This window comes from Gossypium raimondii, chromosome 7 (genome assembly GCF_025698545.1).
Source record: "Gossypium raimondii isolate GPD5lz chromosome 7, ASM2569854v1, whole genome shotgun sequence".
Lineage (NCBI taxonomy): Eukaryota > Viridiplantae > Streptophyta > Magnoliopsida > Malvales > Malvaceae > Gossypium > Gossypium raimondii.
In genome coordinates, this window is record NC_068571.1 from 53,478,994 (window position 1) to 53,500,551 (window position 21,558).

The 21,558-nt window shown below is 32.5% G+C and overlaps 2 protein-coding genes across 5 annotated transcripts; both read left to right on the forward strand.

The window, feature by feature from the left end:
* The first annotated feature begins 595 nt into the window (after positions 1 to 595).
* LOC105802391 (probable ribonuclease P/MRP protein subunit POP5) lies at positions 596 to 5,807 on the forward strand. 4 transcript variants are annotated; one of them, XM_012598424.2, is made up of 6 exons: positions 596 to 802; positions 901 to 977; positions 2,720 to 2,829; positions 4,077 to 4,269; positions 4,388 to 4,525; positions 5,415 to 5,807. In XM_012598424.2, the coding sequence occupies exons 4-6, from the start codon at positions 4,092 to 4,094 to the stop codon at positions 5,561 to 5,563; spliced, it is 465 nt and encodes a 154-aa protein (XP_012453878.1). In that variant the 5' UTR covers positions 596 to 802; positions 901 to 977; positions 2,720 to 2,829; positions 4,077 to 4,091; the 3' UTR covers positions 5,564 to 5,807. The 4 variants fall into 4 exon arrangements, with proteins under 4 accessions (XP_012453878.1, XP_012447714.1, XP_012440718.1 ...); XM_012592260.2 differs by having other exon boundaries at positions 4,080 to 4,269; XM_012585264.2 differs by having other exon boundaries at positions 2,780 to 2,829.
* Positions 5,808 to 8,771: 2,964 nt separating this feature from the next.
* LOC105761009 (glycosyltransferase BC10) lies at positions 8,772 to 20,547 on the forward strand. The gene is made up of 11 exons (XM_052633197.1): positions 8,772 to 8,875; positions 9,529 to 10,011; positions 10,695 to 10,793; positions 11,225 to 11,325; positions 11,416 to 11,487; positions 11,595 to 11,685; positions 19,408 to 19,488; positions 19,678 to 19,737; positions 19,830 to 19,952; positions 20,033 to 20,071; positions 20,175 to 20,547. Exons 2-11 carry the CDS (start codon positions 9,631 to 9,633, stop codon positions 20,301 to 20,303), a joined length of 1,176 nt encoding a protein of 391 aa, XP_052489157.1. The 5' UTR covers positions 8,772 to 8,875; positions 9,529 to 9,630; the 3' UTR covers positions 20,304 to 20,547.
* Positions 20,548 to 21,558: the final 1,011 nt, after the last annotated feature.

Here is a 21,558-nt window from a genome sequence, read left to right on the forward strand (position 1 = left end):
ACAGTGATGTTTACTATTTATTGCTAGCGTAATGAAAAATCCTTGACTTATCTCATCAACCCCTCTTGACCTCCCCCCCAAAGTTTAAGATTTAAAACAAGTAACATTTTTGAAGAACTGCATTTTGCATAATTTAACTTTAATCATATTAGGATTGTTGCATTTTATTTATTTGCTGAATTTTATTTATTTGTGATTTTGTTTATTAGTGATGTTTTCTTTTGCTTTTTCGCTCTTTCCGAAGCAAAAAAAAAATTTTAAAAAGTAATAAAGTGAAAAGGTTGTTTTGCTTGAATTTATAATTGTTTTCCTTAATTCTCTTCACAAAATAAGTTGTTTATGCACATGTTATTTGAGTAACATACAAAAATCGGAGTTAGTATTTAGTTAAAGATTGATGTGAAAATATTTAGGTGGAAAAATTATATAATCCAAAATGTATCTAATTGCTAGGAACCAAATATTTCACTAACCTTGTAAATTATTAAAAAAGAATTCAGGGTGAGTTTTCTTTTTAATTGAATTGGGCTTTTTTATAATAAATCCAACAAGTACTCTAGGCCCTTGATGACTTATTCAAAACAAATGGAGCGTCTGAAATTCTGAATGAAGGGAAGAAAATAAGAAAGCCAGCCACTAAGAAATGAAGAATCTCTCTCCTTCGTTATAAGCTTTACGAATAACCTCGATTTCAATCTCTCTTCTTTTGATATATCTCCGGCAATAAAACTCCACCGTTTCATTCCATCCTAGAGAGCGGAGCTCCCTTCGTTTGTTGGGTTTGGCTCAGATCGACTCCCGGGTAAGAATTCGTGCCTTTGTTTCACAGTTCGACTCCTTATTTCTCTTCTCCTACAGATTCCTCTCATCTGAATCTTTGCCATTATCGTTTTTACGCAGCTTTTCGTTTGGAATTACGGGTCGATTAGAGGCTTGTTGACTGAACCGGTTTCCGAATTGGGTTTTTGTTTTGTATTGTAAGCAATTGAGTGAATTGGAATTTTACATCCATAAATGGATTTTGGATTTCTTTGTCTTTGTTGTTTCAGAAAGTGATTTGTTTGTAATTTATGCTTTTGGTTGGTTTAAAATAGTTAATTATTTTGGAGTAGCATAGGGATATTGCGTTGCCAGGTATCCAATTGTACAACGTGCTTGTCCTGTGAGAACTCTTCATTAGTATCTAAGCTGTTACTTAAAAATTTGTCATAAGATGGATGATCTATTTTCAGTCAATCATCCAGAACAGATGTTTGAGTTTTCATGTTGACCTTTGTAAATTCTCTGGTCTCTAGAACATTACTTGGACTAATAAGTTAGCTTGATGGTTAAAAGGGTGTGTTCCTTACATCTGTAAGTGTTCTTGTTTTTCTTAATGTCGGTTCAAAGCTGTTTGAAGAATCTCATGTCTTCCAGGATAGCAGTAGCACCTTACCTGAAAAAAAGTGGCTTGTCATTTTCAGTTAACAAGCATCTGGTTTTCTCGAATTTTGTGTAATTCATATTTTAAGCAGCTTTTTGAAGATGTTTCTTTCTTTTTGCAGTAAGTGATTTAAGTAGCATTGATTTCTATTTAATAAGATTAGCAGTCAGAACTGCATGATAAATAAATCTACTTAATTCATAGGCCGTCTACATTTGCACAAGCAGCCAAACTTAAGAGGAGGGCTCCTGCCAAGGAGAAGAACTAACAAATTGAGGCCACTTTCCTTTTTAAGCCATTGGTTAATGACTTCTGTTTTCATCGTATTAGTTTGATGAATTTGATTCTTTGAACAATCTTCTTGTGGTGCTTTGGGTTTAATTCAAAATTTTCCGAATCAGTGGATTAATGGTTAATGTGAAAATTTGATTAGGCAATGTGAAAAAGTTATGTTCTAATTTTCTGGACTATCAAGTTTTAGGTATGTTAGGGGAAGCCTACTCTCTGTTTACTGATAAGTTTAACAAGTAAAGATAAATTTAATCTTGAGTGTTAAATGAGGTTGATTTCATTTAATCTACAGTTTATATATATTGAAGGTCAGGGAATAGCTGTTTTCAATTACTTGAAAACTTGGATGTTTTCATTTAGTCTACAGTTAATATATTTTTAAGGCCACTTTCCTTATACAAGTGCTGTTTGATTTTCTTTTTTAAGGAAAAATGCAGTTTATATGGCATTGTTGTGTGTTTTCTAATAGAATTGAAAGCAAGAGATTTTGGGATCAATGAACCTCAATTTTAACTAGAAGAACATCGTCATTTTTGGAGTGAAAGATTTGTAAATATTTTAGTCAGTCTCGCATTTTATCCGGTGCTAAGGTGGTGCATATTAGTCAGTCCATGGATCAATGCATATTCGGTTTTCTTTTCATACCGCTAGGTTCTTGCACTCATCAGTAAGGATTGGGGTAGATTTTCTTTAAATTAGTTGAGTGGAGCTCATCAATGAACTTCGTTGGAATTTTTTTTGTGCTGGTGCGTATATGATTTGGAAATGGATTTTGATTGAAATATTCAGGTAATATCTTAATGCATGGCATGGTTGGAATTAGGGATGTAATTGAACTGAAAAGGTTGTTTTATATTACAAAGTAGTTACGAGTGGTTATTGTGTTGCATTAGAAGATGTTAACTGTGTTGTTTTCTTTCTTATGAAGAACGCAGTATATTTGCCTTTTTTTTATCTTATAGTGAGAATTTTCTTTCAAAGTTTCATATTTAATTCGTATTACAGGTTTATTTTTAAAAAAATCCAAAGTCCTCATCTTTTGCTTTGGTATTGTTAATTATGTAGCAAAAGAAGGTTTCTCTTTTGAGGACGTCGGCCATTCATATCAACCCAAGGTATCTCTCTACAATCTCATGCTTTTGTTTGGAATAAGATTGATGTGTGTTGTTTTATTTGATTGGTATTTCCTGTCTACATGGCTGTTAATATTTATTTGGCACCTTCCATATAAATTTTGCTTCATGCATCTGTAAGTGAAATGTGTGTGTATATATATTCTTTTGATATATTTGCATGCATCCGTAAGTGAAATTTGCTTTTATATATTTATTCTTTTGATGTATTCTTTCAATCTGTTTGTGTATATATATTCTTTTCATATATTCTATCTGTATGTGTGTGCATATACTTTTTGATATAATTCTTTCTATCTTCCATATAAATTTCGCTGCATGCATCTTTGAAATATGTGTACATCTATTCTTTTGATTCAGGGTTTGAGGGTTCAGGTTCAGGGTTTAAATTATAATTTTACTTGAAAAGTTAAATGTGTATTTATATATACTATAGATTTAATAATATAGTATATAAATGCACATTTAAGTAATAATTAAAAGTATTATCTTTTACAAAGTAAATTATATTATTATGATTATATTTTATATATAAAATCAAATAAAAAACAAATAATAAGATTTTTAACAGAATCACAAATCTCAAACTTTTAATTTTATTATTCCAACTAAAATTTCATTTCGATTTTTTAAATTTGTTACTAAAACTTTTTTATCTTTTAGTCTTGTTAGTTTCAAAATTTTCTAATTTATTTCCAATAAAAGAGTATGGATCAAATTGAATAAAATGTAAAGATTGAGGACTAAGTTTTTATTATACCTTATATATAACACTAAAACAAATATTTATATCACCAAATAATTTACTATTTTTCTAAGTAGAGAAAGTAAAATGCAATCTAGGGCATAGTATAGAGGGTTTTGTGGTAGTTTTACTGTTATTAAAATGGATAGAAAAGAAGGAAAAGTAATTAATTGGTTAACCTGTCAAAGAAGCCTCATCTTTATCTGCCTCCTCCAACAGTGTTTGATTGAACTTACTTTTGAAACCCTAAACTTAAGTATTGGTTTCTAATTGAGTCATGAGATTCTGAGTTAAGGTCTTGTTTGTGTTATCTTCTCTCTCCTGTATTTGATTTTTAGTTTTCGAAGATTGATTTCTTCTTGAGTCATGTGATTTCGAGTTATATTTGATTTTCTGTTTTGTTTTTTTTATCCTAGTGCTTCATATTGTCTCATCTCATACACGCTCTCTCTGTTTACTTTTGAAACCCTAATAACAATTATAGCAGGTATTCAATATAATGGTAGGATTTAAGAACAGTTACATGGTTATGGAAGTACTGTTGGATCCAAATAAAGAAATTTCAGGGGATGATCCCATTGTAGTTACCCAATTTAACATCTCAAAAGCAATCAAGGATGGCATTCTTGTCAACTTCGGTGAATGTGGTCTAGCTTCTTCGCTCGGATCTTTCCAAGGTATAATATGAACAATGGTGCTTGTTCTTGTTCGTTTGTTTTTTCCATTGATTGTTGTTGAATAGTTTTTTTTTTTTTTTCTAATGATCTTTCGACTCTTTTTTAATTTCATATGCAGTTAAATATGTCAATCCGATTACAAAGCTGTGTGTTATGAGAGCTTCAAGAGATGAATACCAAAAAATTTGGTCTTCAATAAGCATGGTTAGGAGTATTGGGAATTGTCCTGTGCTATTTAATTTGTTGGATCTTAGTGGTAAGTTCTTTAAATATGAAGCCAAATTGGCATGTTCGTAAAATTTTAGTTGGCTTATTGGTTTAGTATAATGACAAGTTTTTATACAAGTTTTATTTGAATATGAAGCCAAAGCATGTTCGTGATATATTAGTTGGTTCATTTGTCAATAGAATTCAAGCTTTAAGAATCATTTTTACTGAACTATAAGGATGGTGTTTAAGAAAGCTGAAGAATATTTTAGCATGACAAGTTTTTTACCGAGCACTGGCTGTGGAATATGAAGAACGATTAAGCATCAAATTCTACCTCTTAGCCTGTGATGTAACTTAGGATTGGCAAAATAACCAAAACCCATCGTGTTCGGACTCAATCCGACCCTATAGGGGCCTTTCCTTATGCTAATTGGGTTCAGAGGTTGGTCATTTTTATTGGAAAGTTTCATGGTTGGGTCAGGATGGTTTTATTTAAAATCCATCGTACCCCAATCCGGGAACTTTTCTAAAATACCTCTCTTCAAATTTCATAAATACTTCTCATATATTTTAGGTTTTACGAGATTTTATTAGATATATTTGGATAGTTGGTAGATTTTTGGAAATGGAGCTGAAGTGTAAGTGTTTGTGTTTGTGTTAAGTGGTCTAGTTTGTCTGCTAGAACTCAAGTTCAGATTCAGGGCAGGTATAAGGTGAAAATGTTTTGAAGGCTGGGTTGGAGGTGAGATGGGCACAAACTCTGTCCTGTCTTGCCCTCATTAACGGTTTGCACTCCACTTTTTACATGATTTGGATGTTGAAATACTTTGTATAATTCTAAGAAAAGTGTTTCAACAATTGCATGCTTTGGTATGAAATTGAAATGTATAAAAAAGCTCAGATTTGTTAACCTCGAGCTTCTTTCTTTCTTCTAGGTAGTATAAAGGCATGTAAAACTGCTACCTTGAAGTGCGATGAGTTAAAATTCGAGCAATACAAGCTTATGGTTGGAGCATGCCTCTCGGCTGATGTTACCCAGCACATGCAGAACTGTCTTGAGAAGATTAGAATTTTAGAACACTAGAAGTGATCCACAGGTAGTAGCTGATTGCCCTGGGATGCTAGTATGCTACTATGCACTTATGAACTGAGATAAAATTGTTCAAATTTTGGATAGGCAAATTAGGCATTCATTTTTCACAATATTTGGAGTATCATCTTACCTAGGGTTGTAACTGAATTGAGCCTAAGTTGTAAAAAGCTCGACCTTGAGCTCAATTGACTTTTACCTTTAAAGCTCAGGCTTGATTAAGCTTTTATTAAGTAAAGCCTGGGTTCAATTTCCATGCTTGAAATTATGGGGTGTGACACTAAACCCCTAAACCCTATTTCTTGTTTCCAAAGATGAAGAAATTAAATTACAATGAGAGCGTACTTAAAGATTAATACACTACAAATAATTTGCCATATACCAATGCTTATTTTATTGACTACCTAATTCCGTAAGTATAAATGGGTCTATACTAAAAAATTACTTTTTTGTCAATATATGATGAGCCTATACCAGCTCGTCCTATTAGTGTCAGTATAGGAGTACCTATAGTGACAGATTAATTTATTGGAATTATATATACCGAAGATACTTTTACTGTCTTCCATATAGGATGTATTCTAGAAATGTTAAGATATGTCATAGATACCTATACTTTTTTATAAATTTGAAATTTAGTCCTTATATTTATATTTCTAGAAATTTAGTCTCTTTACTTTTCAGAATTTCAAGTTTAATTATTAACTTATTATAATTATTATTTTTAAATCTAGGATAATTACAAAGTCTTTTATTTAGTTACATGGTTACCAAGTGAGTATTTTGATAAAAGTACTATGACTAAATTTTTACTAAATTTCAAAAAAAAAATAGCAGTATTAGCAATTTGACTTATATTTTGAAGTATGAAAACTACAAGGACTAAATTTCAAATATGTAAAACGAAAAGTTAGAAAATAGTTTTCCCAAAAAGCTACAGTAGAGGTGCTCATGGGCCATTTAAGTAGAAAAATAGTGGCAGCATTGACATCATTACGATAAGAAGTGAGTATGGTTAATGATGGATCACTATTGACAGAATTAACTGTTAAGCCAACTTTTCTTTCTCAAATTCTAGATGAACAGATGAAAGATGGATCTGTATGAGTTGTGCTAAGTTGGCATATAGTATACACCCAAGTGATATGAGTTGGCGTAATGAGTTTGTATGTCTCCTGCATACGCTAGTGGGTGTACTTTGTGTTATATGTGTATGATCTTAAGAAAGGTTTAGATAATGTATTAAGTGATGTATTGTATGATTTTTTTTTGGAACTCAGTAAGTTCATTTGAACTTACTCTATTATCATTTTTCCTTTTTAGGATTTGTTGATTGAAGGAAGATTTTATTCAAGGACTATGCCATAGTGCTATTAAGATTGTAAGATGACTGCTTTGTGTCTATATCATGCATGTCTTTTGGGGTGGCGCATAAGTGTATTTTGAAAACGATGTGTACAAAGAACTTTTGTTCATTAAAACTCTATTTTGACGAGGTTTTTATGAAGTACTAATATTTGGATTTAAGCCAATACATTATGTTTATGAATGTATCATATTTGAAATTATACGCCATATGAATTGTATATTATTTTCAAATTAAAGATATTTCCTTCAATTGAGTAAAATAATAGCTTAAATATGATTTATATCTATAACTTGTAAGAATTCTTCAAAGCTTCCATTGAAATGTTTTTAAGTTAGTTTGTTTTCAAGTAGTAATAAGCCATTATTGGATCTTATTAAATGGTCGGGTTTGGTGTGTTACAAGTGTTTAGCAATTATATTTTAAATTTGATTTCAAATTTCAAATTTCAAATTTTGAAATTTATTATTTATGATTTATGAATTCATTATTTCTAAATTTTTTTGTTTGGGAATTAAAATTTTTGAAATTTCTAGATTTTGAATTATTCTAAATTCATTGTTTGGATACTTTAGATTTAAATTTCAACTAATTCTAAGCTTTAAAAATATTAATTTAATTATTTAAGAGGATTTTGAATATTGTTGTTTCAACTTGACTAGATCGGCCGGTCGGATTAGGAGCCAATCATGGTACCTATCAAAAGAAAAGCTTAAATCAGTTGACTCGAGAATTGGTATGAACCAATTGATTGGGCGATAAAACCATATTTTTTTATTTTTAATATTTTTATTAAAAAACTATTTTCAAATTCTTTTGCAATTGAATTGATATGAACTTTATATAATCATAGATATTATAGTATAAATAATAACAACAATGTTATCTTTCAAAATTAAAAAATATCTAAAACATTAAATCTTTTAAGTAATATGAAGAAATCTAAATATTATTTGAGGCCAAAATTGCAAAATATTATGAACTAAATTATTGTACAAATATATACTATATTGATATCATACATGTAAAGAGCTTAGCTAAAATAGATTTGATTTCTAGGAAGGCCTGAAAAAATCAGATTAGCCGGTTACACTAATTGGATTGGGAATCAATCAGGGTATCAGTCCAGGATAAGAGATAAGATCGGTTAACTCGTGAATCGATTGAACCGATGGACCGACAGAATCGATAGTCAAATTGGTTCAACCGATTTTATCTATTTTAAATTTTTATATTTTAAATAATTTATTCAACTAGACTTATTGGATTGATTGAACTGGTTGAATCGAGTGCTGATGGTCGGATCGGTTCGTCTACCAGTTTGATTCTAAAAATCTTGTGCTTCGTTGATATATTATAAGTAAAAATAGTTATTTATTGTTTGGATTTTGAAGTTTAAAGAAAGAGAATAAATAAATTCTCTTTTTTTAATTTTAATTAATTTTGGATTTTGAAAATTTCTAATCTTGCCCCTTAACGGGTGCTGAGGTTAGGCCATGCTGAGGAGTTTGAATATTACAAGTATGGTTTGATATGGTTTGATATAAGTGTATTAAACAGCGAAGAGTAGGGGCGGCAAAATAGGGGAAGTTGGTAAAGCCCCAAAAAATGAGGTTTTTTATTTATTTATCTGGTGGAGATAAAAATAGGTTTGTAGTTTATTTACTTTAATGGGTATTTACGTTCTTATAACTAATATGCTTGATCATGGTAGTATTCTTTTTTGACGTCTTATTGATGGTAGTATTAACTAATTAATTATTAAAAAAGAGAAGAAAATTCTTTAGACTCGACTTACGTTACGTACGTTGCTATTTGCTATTTGTGGGTGGAAATGTTTGTGGGATCAGATCTCATCACTTGGCCTCGTATCTTCTCTTCGCTTAGTTTGTGCTGTGCATGATCATCCATCTCCTGCATTTCATTAGTTGCAGTTGCAAGTACTCTTCCTTCGTCCTTTTCTTCAATGCTTTTGGAAATGATTTCTCCATTCTTTCTTCCACGCACACCCGCATCAACCGCAGGCTGCTTCTTTTCTTTTCTTTCCTTCGTTGCGCTATTGCTCTGCCCTTTCCGCTGTCACCCAATTCTATCTTTTATTATTTTCGATTCTCTCTTTTTTTTCCCCATTGAAATTCCTTTCTCAAGTCGTATTTGAATCGCCAGCCAAATCTTAATTTTCTTTGATTTGCTTTGCTGTTTGTTTTCACATTTCTATTTCTACTAGCCTATTAGGTAGACATTTATTTCCTGAAATCTGGTAATAAACACTGCACTGCCTATGCATCAAATTTCTGGTCCTACATCCCACCTTAGTAGCTCAATCATAATAATCAGTTAGTAATGCGTAAGCCTTCAATTTCGAACCCTCAAATCTCATGTATTCGCTTCTTCACACTACCCTTGTTTTTCATTTGGATTATTTCTATCACTCGACGCTCTAAAATTTTCCTAATATACAGCTGAGCCGTTCCTTTCAAAATCTACGTTCAATTTGCTATCTTAAAACATGCTTTTAATGTTTATTAAGCACGCTTGCTTGCTTGTACCATCACTTTGATACTGTATTTGTTTCCCATCTTGCCCTTTTCAGATTGTGGTCGGGTTCCAATAAACTGATCAGCATTCCATTAGTGGTCTTTTCCCTCCCACAGTGATGCAGTGATATGGTAAGATAAGGAAACTGACTGATGCAATGAAGGCAACTCGTGCATGGCAGCGACGCATCAAAGATATTCTTCTCATGTCTGGTTCAAGGCAGCGCTCGCGTCTAAAGAGGCCAGTTTGGATTATTGTATTGGTAACTTTTGTGATCATATTCTTGATTACTGCCTTTCTGTACCCTCCAACAACATCGGCAGCCTGCTATATCTTTTCTTCTAGAGATTGTACTTTGTTCAACGAGCCATCAATATTTACTGCCAGGGAGTTAAGTGATGAAGAGACAAGATCTCACGTTGTATTTAGGGAAATCCTCAACACACCTCCCATCCAATCCAAGAATCCAAAAATTGCTTTCCTGTTTTTGACTCCAGGGACGCTATATTTTGAGCCACTTTGGGATAAGTTCTTTCGTGTAAGAATTTGTTCCTTGATCAGTATTATTTTTGTCTTGGCTTTGCATCAATTATGCAACTTCTCCTTTGCAAGTATTGCCAATAAGAATTCTTCTATTTCATTCTAGGAGTTTTCGTTGCATGGTTTTGTTGTTTTTATTATTTGACTTGCATTTTTTATAGACTTTGATTTGTGTGTTCGACTCCTTCGCGTTTAGCATTCAGCATTTAGATTAAGTACCAAGTAGCGGCGAGCTTTTTTAATGTCAGTATCTGTTGAGTGACCCCACAAAAAAAAAAAAACTAAAAATCAACTTCTTGGAGTGACATAATTAACTGGGCTCTAAATTTGGTATCAGGTTTTGCAAGTGCGAAAGAAGTCCCTAAATTCTTGTGCCTAATGCGTGCACAGTTTCAAGATTTATTTCCAGGCTTTCCAAGCTACTCTAATCGCTCGCTAGCCTGTGATTTCTTTCTTTCCTTTTTAAAGTTTCCAAAGGCAACAAATTACAGCAAAATTTGAACATATCAATATATGCTTTTGCTGGGGGCCGGATACCAACTTCAATAACTTATATGCTTACTTGATTGAAAGTTTTAATTCACTATTTTATCTTTTTTAATTTCTGTCTCTGCTATCTAGTGCGATTTCTGAACCTCTCGAAGTCGATATTATAACTCATTAATTAACATTTTCCTGCAGGGCCATGAGGATAGATTCTCTGTTTATGTACATGCTTCCAGAGAAAAGCCAGTACACACAAGTCATTATTTTATTGGTCGAGATATTCACAGAGAAACGGTAGGTGGAAGGACTTGCATTAAAAAGGGTTGAGAGATTCATGATGGAATTTTACTCTGACTGAATGTTATTGGCCTCTTATCCATATGAAAGGAATTGTTGAATTAGTTTCTGTCAAAATTCTATACTTCGTTTTTATTCCTACTATTTGGCTGAAATATATATGGGGAACTTATACATTTTTTTTTCTTAATCTTCTGCCTACTTAAAAGGTTCTCAAGCGCAAAGAAGGGAAAAAGAAAAAGAAACTTTCAAAGGATGGGCGGGCACGTGCAATTTTGGTTTTGATGATGCCCCCTTTTGTTCCCCAAATTCTGATGAATTCAGTCTTCTTCATTCTTTATTTTAAAATTGCTTTTCCATCATTAAATTCACACGTCTGCTTGAATATACTATATAGTGCCTCCTAAGAAGCAGGTATCAAAATGCAGGTGGTTTGGGGAAAATTTTCCATGGTCGATATTGAGAGGAGACTGTTGGCACGTTCACTTTTAGATCCTGATAACCAGCAGTTTGTGTTGCTTTCAGATAGGTAGTTAAGGCATCACATTTCATGCCATAAGATTCTCATCATAGGTACTACTCATCTAAACTTTTCCCCTTTTTAAACCTTCTTCTGCAGTTGTGTACCACTACACAACTTTGACTATGTTTACAACTACCTGATGCTCACTAATGTCAGCTTTATTGACTGGTAAGCAACATCTTTATCCTGTCATATAACGGGGTGTGAAATCCCCTATCATTTCTTGTGGTAAATATTAAGAGTATTTGAACACTACTTTTTCCTCATTTGATCAGTTTTGTTGATCTTGGTCCACATGGAACTGGGAGGTATTCAGAGCGTATGATGCCCGAAGTTGAGAAGAACGCTTTTCGGAAAGGTTCACAGGTATATTATTTACCGATTCCAATATTTCAATTCTAGAGTGGAATGTGGTTCGTAGTTCTGTCTTCAGAACTGTGGGCATGTTCTCCAACTGCTATGTGTGGCTATTACCAAGCTCTTTCCAGTTACCGTCTGTTAGAATAGCCCCGTTGTCTGGTATTGCTATTCCTGCCTTTTTTGCAAATATATTTTAGATATGTTTTTCTTGAGTGGGAGCCACATCTTGAAGACTGCTAGTTGATAGATTTGCAATTGAACTTGCCCCTTTCTTTACTCCCCATAGCTTTTACAAGTTATACTATGGTGGATGGGGATATTGAAACTATGCTCATTTCTTGTAAATATGAAAGAAAAATAAGATGCTGTTGGAAGGGATACAATAAACAAACTCTCAAAAGGAAGAAAGAAGTGTAGAACAAACTTGGTTGTTTTTACTTGACTGCTAAAAAAGATTTTACACAAATAGTAGAAAACCTTATCTAAACTATATCTTGAACACCAATCATTTGTGTCAATATAATCTTTCTTATTCAAAACATAATCCTGATCTAAATCCTAGTCATCATCTTTATCTAAAATTTCTCACAAGGATTATGATTGATCACTAAAAGATAATAACAAATCTAGTTAAAATAAAATAATATTAACAATATTTTAAACATTAAATGCTATTTCAATGGAAACATCAAGAGTTTTCCTCAATTTTCAAATTGTCTTAGTCAAAATATTTGCAAGTTGGCCTTTTGAGCAGCAGAGGACCAACTTTACTTCATTTTTTGCTTCAACTTCTCGAATAAAATGGTACTTACTCTTTATGTGCTTGGTTCGGCCATAGAAAACTGGATTTTTCTCCGTTGCCACAACTGATTGATTATCGCAATTTATCCCTGTTGCCTTATTTTGAGTCAAGCCCAAATTTGGCAACAATTTTCTCAACCGGATTTATTGATTCACAATGAATGCAATATATTCTGCTTCTGTAGTTAATTTTGCCACATTTTATTGCTTCTTTGAGTTTCATGCAAATATAGTTAAACCAATCATAAATAGATAGCCTAAAGTGCTTCTCATACCATCACATGATTCAGTCCAATCCCTATCTATATAGCTCAACAATTTCACTTCAGATGAGTTGTGGAATAAAACACCAAAATCAATTACCTCAACACTCTTTTCTTGTTTGGAAAGAAGACTGACGACAAACATCATGTTTGGTCTAGTTGTCAGATACAACAAGCAATCAATAATTAGTTTTATCAACCTTGGTAGAAGTATCTTTTCGCTGAGCTTTTCATTTTAAGCCAATGGTGTGTCAACTTTGCAATTCTCCATCTTGAATTTTTTTTTGTTTTGCACTTGCTTGGCATAGTTGTTGAGAAATGCTAATATTCCTTGTTTGGATAGAGGAATCTCTATTCCAAAAAAGTAGGACTCCTCTCCCAAGTCTTTCATTTCGAATACCTTCATCATTTAATTTTGAATTGTTGCTCCAATTCAGAGTTGCTCCTTATCACTAGTATGTAATCAACATATAGAGAAACAACCAACAAGTCATTATTGTCAATAACTTTGGCATCCAATGTAACCTCATTAAGAGTCTTTTTGAATCTCAACCTCAGCAAAGGATCATCTATTCTAGAATACCAAGCTCTTAGAGCTTGTTTCAATCCATACAAAGCCTTTTCCAAAAGATAAACTTTGGCTTCCTTATCTTTAATAACAAAGCTTTCAAGTTGTGCAATGTAGATGTCCTCATGAAGATAACCATTCAATAATGTTGATTTAACATCAAGTTGAAATACTTTCTAACTTTTTTGTGCTGCTAAGGCTAATAACAACCTTATTGTGTCCGGCCTCGGGACTAGAGCATATGTTTCTAAAAAATATGATACTGTTGAGTGTAATTTGGTGTTGAGTTTGTTGATAGAACCATCCAGATTCAAATTGGTTCTATAAATCCATTTGACTCCAACAATGTTCTTGTTGCTAGGTTTATTGATAAGCATCCAAGTTTGATTCTTTTCAATCATTAGAAAGTCTTCCTTCACGGCATCTCTCCATTTTTAAAATTTGAAGGCCTTTTCAAAGATTGCAGGTTCAAGTATATCAACATTTGCCCTTTGATACGTCAGTAAGTGGTCTGATTCCACTTACTGGATTATGATCAGTGATTTCTTCATCAAAAATGAAATCTTCTTATTGTTGAGAGTTCAAATATGTTATACTTTGTTTGACATGTTGTTCATTTGTTTCCCAATTCCATGTTGCATGTTCATTAAACTTCACAATTTTACTTATAATCACCTTGCTTGTGAGTGGATTGTAAGCTCTATGGCATTTTGTGATGTAGCTATAGCCTAGGAAAATGTAAATTTCTACCTTTTGATGAAGTTTGTCCCATTTAACCTCGAGAACATGCACATAACAAATGCTTCGAAAATTTTTTAGATGATAAATTGAAGGTTTAGTGTCATACCATCTCTTATATGGAGTCCTTCCTTTCAAGGATTTGGTTGGTAACCTGTTAAGTAGATAGACAATAATGTTGGCTACTTTTGCCCAAAATTTCTTAACAAGCCTCTTTTCAAATAGCATGCATCTAGGCATTTCCATAATGGTTTTGAGTTTCCCATCACTAACACCATTTTGTTCTGGAGTATAAATTACAATCAATTGGTGTTCAATATCTGCAATTCTTCAAAACTCATCAAATCTATCATGTGTATTTAATACCATTATTTGACCTAATTATTTCTATTTTGCAATAGCGTGATTTACAAGTCAGGCCTTGAACCCCAAAACAAATTTGCAACCTCAGATTTTGTTTCGTAAAATATATTCAATACATTCTGGTAAAACTATTTATAAAAATGATGAAATATCTATTGCCATTCAAGGATATAATTTTTATCGACCCACAAACATCGAATTAATTGCAGCTTTTTATAAGCTTTTCTAGCCATGTTATTTGGAAAAAAGAAGTTTGCTTATCATTCGAAGCTAGTATACTTCATAAAAATTAGAATGCTCTGCAATTGCAAGCTTGTTGAGCACAACTTCATTCATATGTATGTGATTCAGGGCTTTGTAGTTGAAGTTGTAACACCCTTATCCTCTTGATGGACGGTACAGATAGGAGATGCTACTGGAAAACGTATGCACCAAAACCTATAAATTCCTTGATAATTTCGATTGTTGAAGCATTTCCATAAAATCATAAAAGATCGTTTAAAATCATTCTATAGCTTTAGAAACTTTTTAAAACTAAGATCATTTTGGGGGTGTGATTGGGAGTGTTTGAGGTTAAGAACGAACCCTCGAAACCCAGAATGGGTCAAAATGCTGGAACAACGCATAACGACGTTGGGCCATGTGACATCGAGTTGTCACTTGCTGGTTAGGCAAAGTCACGATGTGGTTTAGGTGAAGTCGTGATGTTGAAAAGCCAAGCTCGAGACATCACCTATTGTGCAACCCAAAAACACTTCATATTGTCCCAAAATCACCTCCAAACAGAGCATGCATAAAACATACTCTGATATTTCCCAAATACAAGTAAATCATCCCAAAACATGTTTAGTCATACTACTCATGTAAAGCAAGTTTAATATCATACAAAACATTTTCCAAGTAAAGAAATGGTACTATGAATGCATAGTTAACTAGAATTTCAAACATAATATGGTTAAACAAGACCATTAGAGCCTCCAACATAACAACTCGATAACAAGTAACTCAAAATACCAAGTGGAAATGAACCTAGCACATTTATACATGCTGACACCCTAGTTACATGCCACAAGTCATAAATGCACTAAGTTCATAGTTTTGATGATCTTGTTAATAGTGTAATGATTTTGAGTCAAGTCAAGCTTCAAGGATCCGAAAACGAGAATCTACAAGCAAAACCTACAGAACATAAGCATATATAATAGTATACCAACATGGCAAGGCATACATTAGCATACACACTTCCCAATGAACTCACATTATCAAGTCGTGTAATGGTCCTTATATCAAACATTCTATAACAATATTCTTTTTTTTCTTTTTAATTTATTATTAATTTCTGACATTGCCCACTGTAATCTTAGTAAAACAGGACTTTGAACAGTACAGGAAATCCACATACGCCATATGAGCATCAAGGTGTTTTGCCCGAAGGCAAGAATATGTAAATTATGAGACCCTCCGAAGAGGTAGTGTATGCCTAATGGTCCATATAACATGTCATACCAGGAGGTAACCCATCAGAATTTTAAGTATTGAATACATAACTCCAAACCCCACATAACACCAATACAAAACTTTAAAAAAGATCAGATATAATACCCTAATTGGCATGCCAATCATATCTTAATCTTTTTACCAAGTTTACATGGGCTTAAAAGCAAAGCAAATCAAGCTCAATTCATATCTATTCATATCCATATTTTCTCATGACATCACATTATATCAAAATAACAGGAAAAAGGGGTCATTAGACCTCATATAACTATGCTTCTCATTTTATATAAAAATGGCCAAATTAACATATTTCAATGTTATAACATGAAAAAGGGGTAATCCTTGGAGAGTGACCCACGTCACAAAGAGAACTTCATGAGATTTTTTCTTTTTTTCCTTTGCTATGGAGAATCGAATATGAGAGTGGGGAAGTAAATGGCTTAGTGCTCTTATTTCCTTTAATGAAATATAATTAATCTTAATTACTTCATTTAGTGGTCATGGTTACACCTTAAAATAGTTAGTGGAAATTCACGGAAAGGATTAAAGCTCTTCACTAACTCAACAAAGTTGTGGCATAATTACACTCAAATCTTGGCTTAATTGCTTATTAAGCCTATGACAACTAGCCACTTAAGTCCAAGAAATCTCCATGCTTTCCACTTATTCATTCTAGATTTGGCATGTTACTTTACTTCCTCATACAAGTTAGTCCTTAGAGCCTTTATTAAGTCTAATATAATTACATTGCTACCACTCTTTAGTGTCACATTAAATAATTAAAAGTTTGTCCTTAGAGCCTTTATTAAATCTAATATAATTACAAATTTTTAATTCGCTCTACCACCGAGATGACACAAATTTTGACATCGAAAATTTTGGGATGTTATAAAAGTAACCCATCCTTTTATGCCACAATTCAAATTCCTTAATTGAATCGGTATAAGTTGATGGACTAGATTAATCAAACTTTAAGGAGAAACATTTGTCTTTCATGCCAACAGTTAAGAGTTCATGGCCTGATGGATAATAAATTATGCATGTTTTGTCTTTAAACACCAAAATTAATTCTTTTCTAGTATTTGTCCTACATTGAGGACATTTTTATCTATTTGTTCAAATAAAACATCTTAATTGGTGTTTTACCTGACGGTGTCTCAACTATCATAGCTCCTCTCTTTTAACTTATATGAACTCATCATTACCAATTTTGACTTTAGAACAAGTTTTGTCCAACTCCTCCAATTAGTAGATATTTGGTGTCATATGATGAGTGCTTTTATTATCAATGAGCCATGCACTTGAGGAGGTTTTTGTTGCATAGCAAGAAGAAACAAAACTTCCTCATCCAATTGTTCTAGGATATTTGATCCTTTAGCTTGTTGATCTTGTTGTTGGTTTTTCTTGCAAACTTTCTCCATGTGGCCTAGTTGTTTGCAAGACTTGCATTGTATGTCTGGTTTGTAGTAGCAATATTTCTCCAGATGTTTTTTTTTTTTTTTTGCAATGTGAACATGATGTAAATTTTCCTTTATTTCCATTTTTTACATTATTCTTGTTTGCTCTCTCTTTTGATTTTTCGTTCTTGTACTCATGTTGCGTTTTGCCTTTCCCTTTGACCATAAATGCACCTTTTTATTGAATCCTCTTGCATAATAAACCCCCTTTACTCTTGAGCCTCAAAAGTATAAATTAGTTTTGCCAGAAAAATCTTAGTCAAGTATTTGAAGTCTTCAAGTTTACAGCTCTTTTGTCTTTCATCTCCTCTCCAAGTAATTTGAGCTTATTCACTGTGTTCATGAGTGTGTCTTTGTACTCTTTCAAAGTTTCAGACTCTTTCCTCTTCAAAACTTAAAATTCTCTTTTGAGGTTAATCACTTGTATTTGTCTAGTAATGTCACTACCATGGAAGTCCTCCATGAGCATGACATATCATGATTCTAATTAATTTTTTTCTTCAGATAAGGATGATTTGTTACAACTTTTGGCTTTATACCTCTTTTCCTTTTCTTCGCTATGATTCTTTGTCTGAGTTATAATTGGATTGACCAAAAGTTAGTGTTCTTTCTTTCATTTTCAACCACATTGCAAAGACAAAAAACATTCAGATATGTCTTCATGTTGACAGCCCATATTTAATCGTTTTCAGTTAAAAAGGTAGGTGGTGGAGGCAAAAAACAACTATCTGAAACCATTTGGAGTTGACAAATGCTAGCTAATTTCTTACTCAACTCTTAAAGATATGTATGCCCTTTAAGATCAAATAAGGTTCTTGACACCAAATTCTTGGAAGGGATAGAAGAATCAAAGAAAAAGCTTAGAGAGGAAAACATAAAAAGAAGAGAGAAATATAAGAACAAGCTCGGTTATTTAGGCTTAAAGAAAAGATGTAACACATATTTATATTAAAAATCCTTATCTAATCTATATTTTATGCATCAACCATTTATGTCCACATCATCGTTTTTATCTAAAACATAAACCTTACGCAAATTTTAATCATATTATTATATTAAAGCTTCTCCAAAATTTACTTCAAGGAGTATAATTAGTCACTAAAAATAACAAATCTAATTAAAATAAAATAAACAATATTTTAAATACTGAAAATAGAATTATCTGCAACAGATGCCTTAGCTTTTTTTTTCTAAACTATCACATCACATATATTCTTTATTTTTGGTATAATAACTGAAAGCATTACATCGGAATATGATTAATTCTATACAGGAATCAAACAAGATTTTTTAAGTTCTAGTTAAAAAAATTATATTATAGATTCATCTGATTTCAAGGTTAGTTAGACTAGAGGTTGTGCTTCTTTGCGTAATCACTGAAATTGTAGCTAACTTCTAGGTTGACGGTTTACTAAGTCAGTATTGGGGTCCGAATTTCCCATGGGGCCTTCCTTATATAACATATAAGAATAACAAGCATCATATAGTGGATCCTATGTTCCTGATAGTTACATTTTCAGTGAGGATGCCGTCATGTATAACTATACTTTTCTCTCGGTAAAATTTATACTCCAAGCTATAGATAATTGTGCATATTACTTGTTAGGGTAAGGTTTGCATTGTGCATAAATGAAATGATCACGTCTTAATTTCTATAATTTTATGGCATGCAACTTCTGAATTTATAATTTAAGCCAGCCAAATAGTTTCTGAGATAGCTACCTATGTATTTTGGAAATAGAATATGACAGTTGACTATGGTGGATGTCTTTTCATGGATTTGTGTAGTTCTAAAGTCCTATTCTCTTGTCTTTTAAAAATTATTATGATTAACTGCCATCGTAGCTTATTGTGCTGAGTAAATAAATAGCTGTAAGTGTTTAGTTTTAACAATGTTTTCTGGCAGGAGATTATAAGGTTTTGCCTGAATATGTTTTCATGGATCTTTTGTAACAGTTTTTTTTTTTTTTGCTAAAAAAATAAAATGTGGCAATGATGTTTCTCATACGTTTAGCTGGTTTTGATTCATATTTTATTTCAGTGGTTCAGCATGAAGCGTCAGCATGCCATAATAGTTATGGCAGACAACCTATATTACAAAAAATTCAAGAATTATTGCAAGGTAATTGTTGAGCAGAGCTACTTTGTTGCTATAATGAAGCAACTGTATAACCTTAGAATGTTGCTTGCCTATCAGTTTCTGTTATTAAACTCACAATACTTTCCATTTTTTTTATTTAAACCTCAAATAAATCTTACTTGATATGATGGGTGTCACTTCATTAACAAAAATCTTATGTTGTTGTGTCAGCCACATATGGATGGACGCAATTGCTATTCAGACGAGCATTATTTGCCAACCTTTTTTAATGTTGGTACATCAGACTTGTTTCTTCTGATGGCATCACTACTTACTATATATAGAAGTGACGTCGTGAAACCAATTATTTTTATATACAACAGATGATTGATCCTAGTGGAGTCGCAAATAGGTCAGTAACATATGTAGATTGGTCAGAAGGGAAGTGGCATCCCAAAGCATTTAGGGCCCAAGATATAACATTTGAGTTCCTCAAGAACCTTACGGTACGTCTACCTATTCATGCATTTCCAAATGTGAGTTTGCTGGTACAAACTTTGAATCTGATGTTTGACTGACTGTGCAGTTCATTGAGGAGAGCATACATTTCACAAGTGGTCCACAGGTAAAAAAAAGTTTCCTACTGTTTTTTGTTTTGAATTTGAGATTTTATGCATGTTTGTTTGGAAGAAAGAAGGAACAAATAGGTGTGTTGTTTGTTGGTGCAGAGGAGAGGGATAAGTGGGCCATGCTTGTGGAATTCAATGAAGAGGCCTTGTTATTTATTCGCAAGAAAGTTTTATCCAGAAACCTTGCACAGATTGATGATCCATTTCTCTAATTATACCACGATATAGCCATCCATATACAGGAGGGAGCCTTGTCTTTGCCTTTTTTTTTTTTTTTTGGTTTGGCTAATATTTCAATTTGTATTCTAATGTATTGTATTTCTATTGTCGAATCGAATGTCTACATTTTATAGTTATAGCTGCTAGTCTAGTATTGAATTTAAGCTATGCTATGATATGAGCGTAATGAATAATGTATTGTAATTAAATTTTGTATTCCATCAATTTGACTAAAATAGATGAATTTTGAAAATTTCTAATCGTTTAATTAGGATATATGAATGTATTAATTATTTGTCTAAAATTATTTACTTAAAACGGATGAATGCATAGAATCTAAAAATAACTTAGTAACATCTATATAAAGAATTCTAAGTGATAAGCTAACGAAAACCAGGAAAAAAAAGTAAAAAAATATTGAAGTGATGAGTCATAATTTCCCTAACAATTTTTCAATCAATAATACAATCTAAAATCGAAATTAAAACCTCAAATAAAAACCCAAATTGAAACCTCATCCCACGCGTAAACTACAACACTTAATAAACCCTTTTATTAGCCGTTTCTCTCTGTCTCTCTCGGTCTCCCTGTTTTGTTTTCTTTTTCATTGGCATAAAAAATAAATATATAAAAATAGTAATGTATACATGAACAAATAATAAATGAAAAAGAGATTTTTTTTTGTTTATTATTATTTTTCAATAGAGAATGCAATAGATGAAACTTTAAATGGCTAGATATATAATAAATAAAAACATATTTCATATTTTTTTTTCAATAATAATAAAGAAGTTAAGGGATCCATTGGAAACCCCCTCATATTTTCCTCTAGAGGTTTTTTGACGCTAAAAAGACCCAACTCGGTAGCACCAAAGCCAGTAGCTATGGCGGAGTCAATTTGCAGAGCACTAAGAGACGGAGCTCTAGAAGGCGAGCTCAGATTCTTTATATTTCAGCAACAAAGGTGGATTCGTTTACCTATTGGCTCTGGCACTGGGGTTATGGACTCTGGTTCTAAGTCATACGACTCAGATTCTTTATATTGCGGATATTAGCTTTGTGATTATGTACTTGGAAGTAGTTCCTGGTTGTTTGGTTCTTGAATCCGGGACCAGTAGTGGCTCCAACGGGACATGTGTATACCTTTCCATTAACAGAGGGCTGCCTCAGCTTGGTAAGCCTTAATGTTTATCGTTTGCAAAAGTGCATTGTGATGAAATATGATATGGTAATCGCTAGCTTGAACTTGAATTCGGGTTATCTT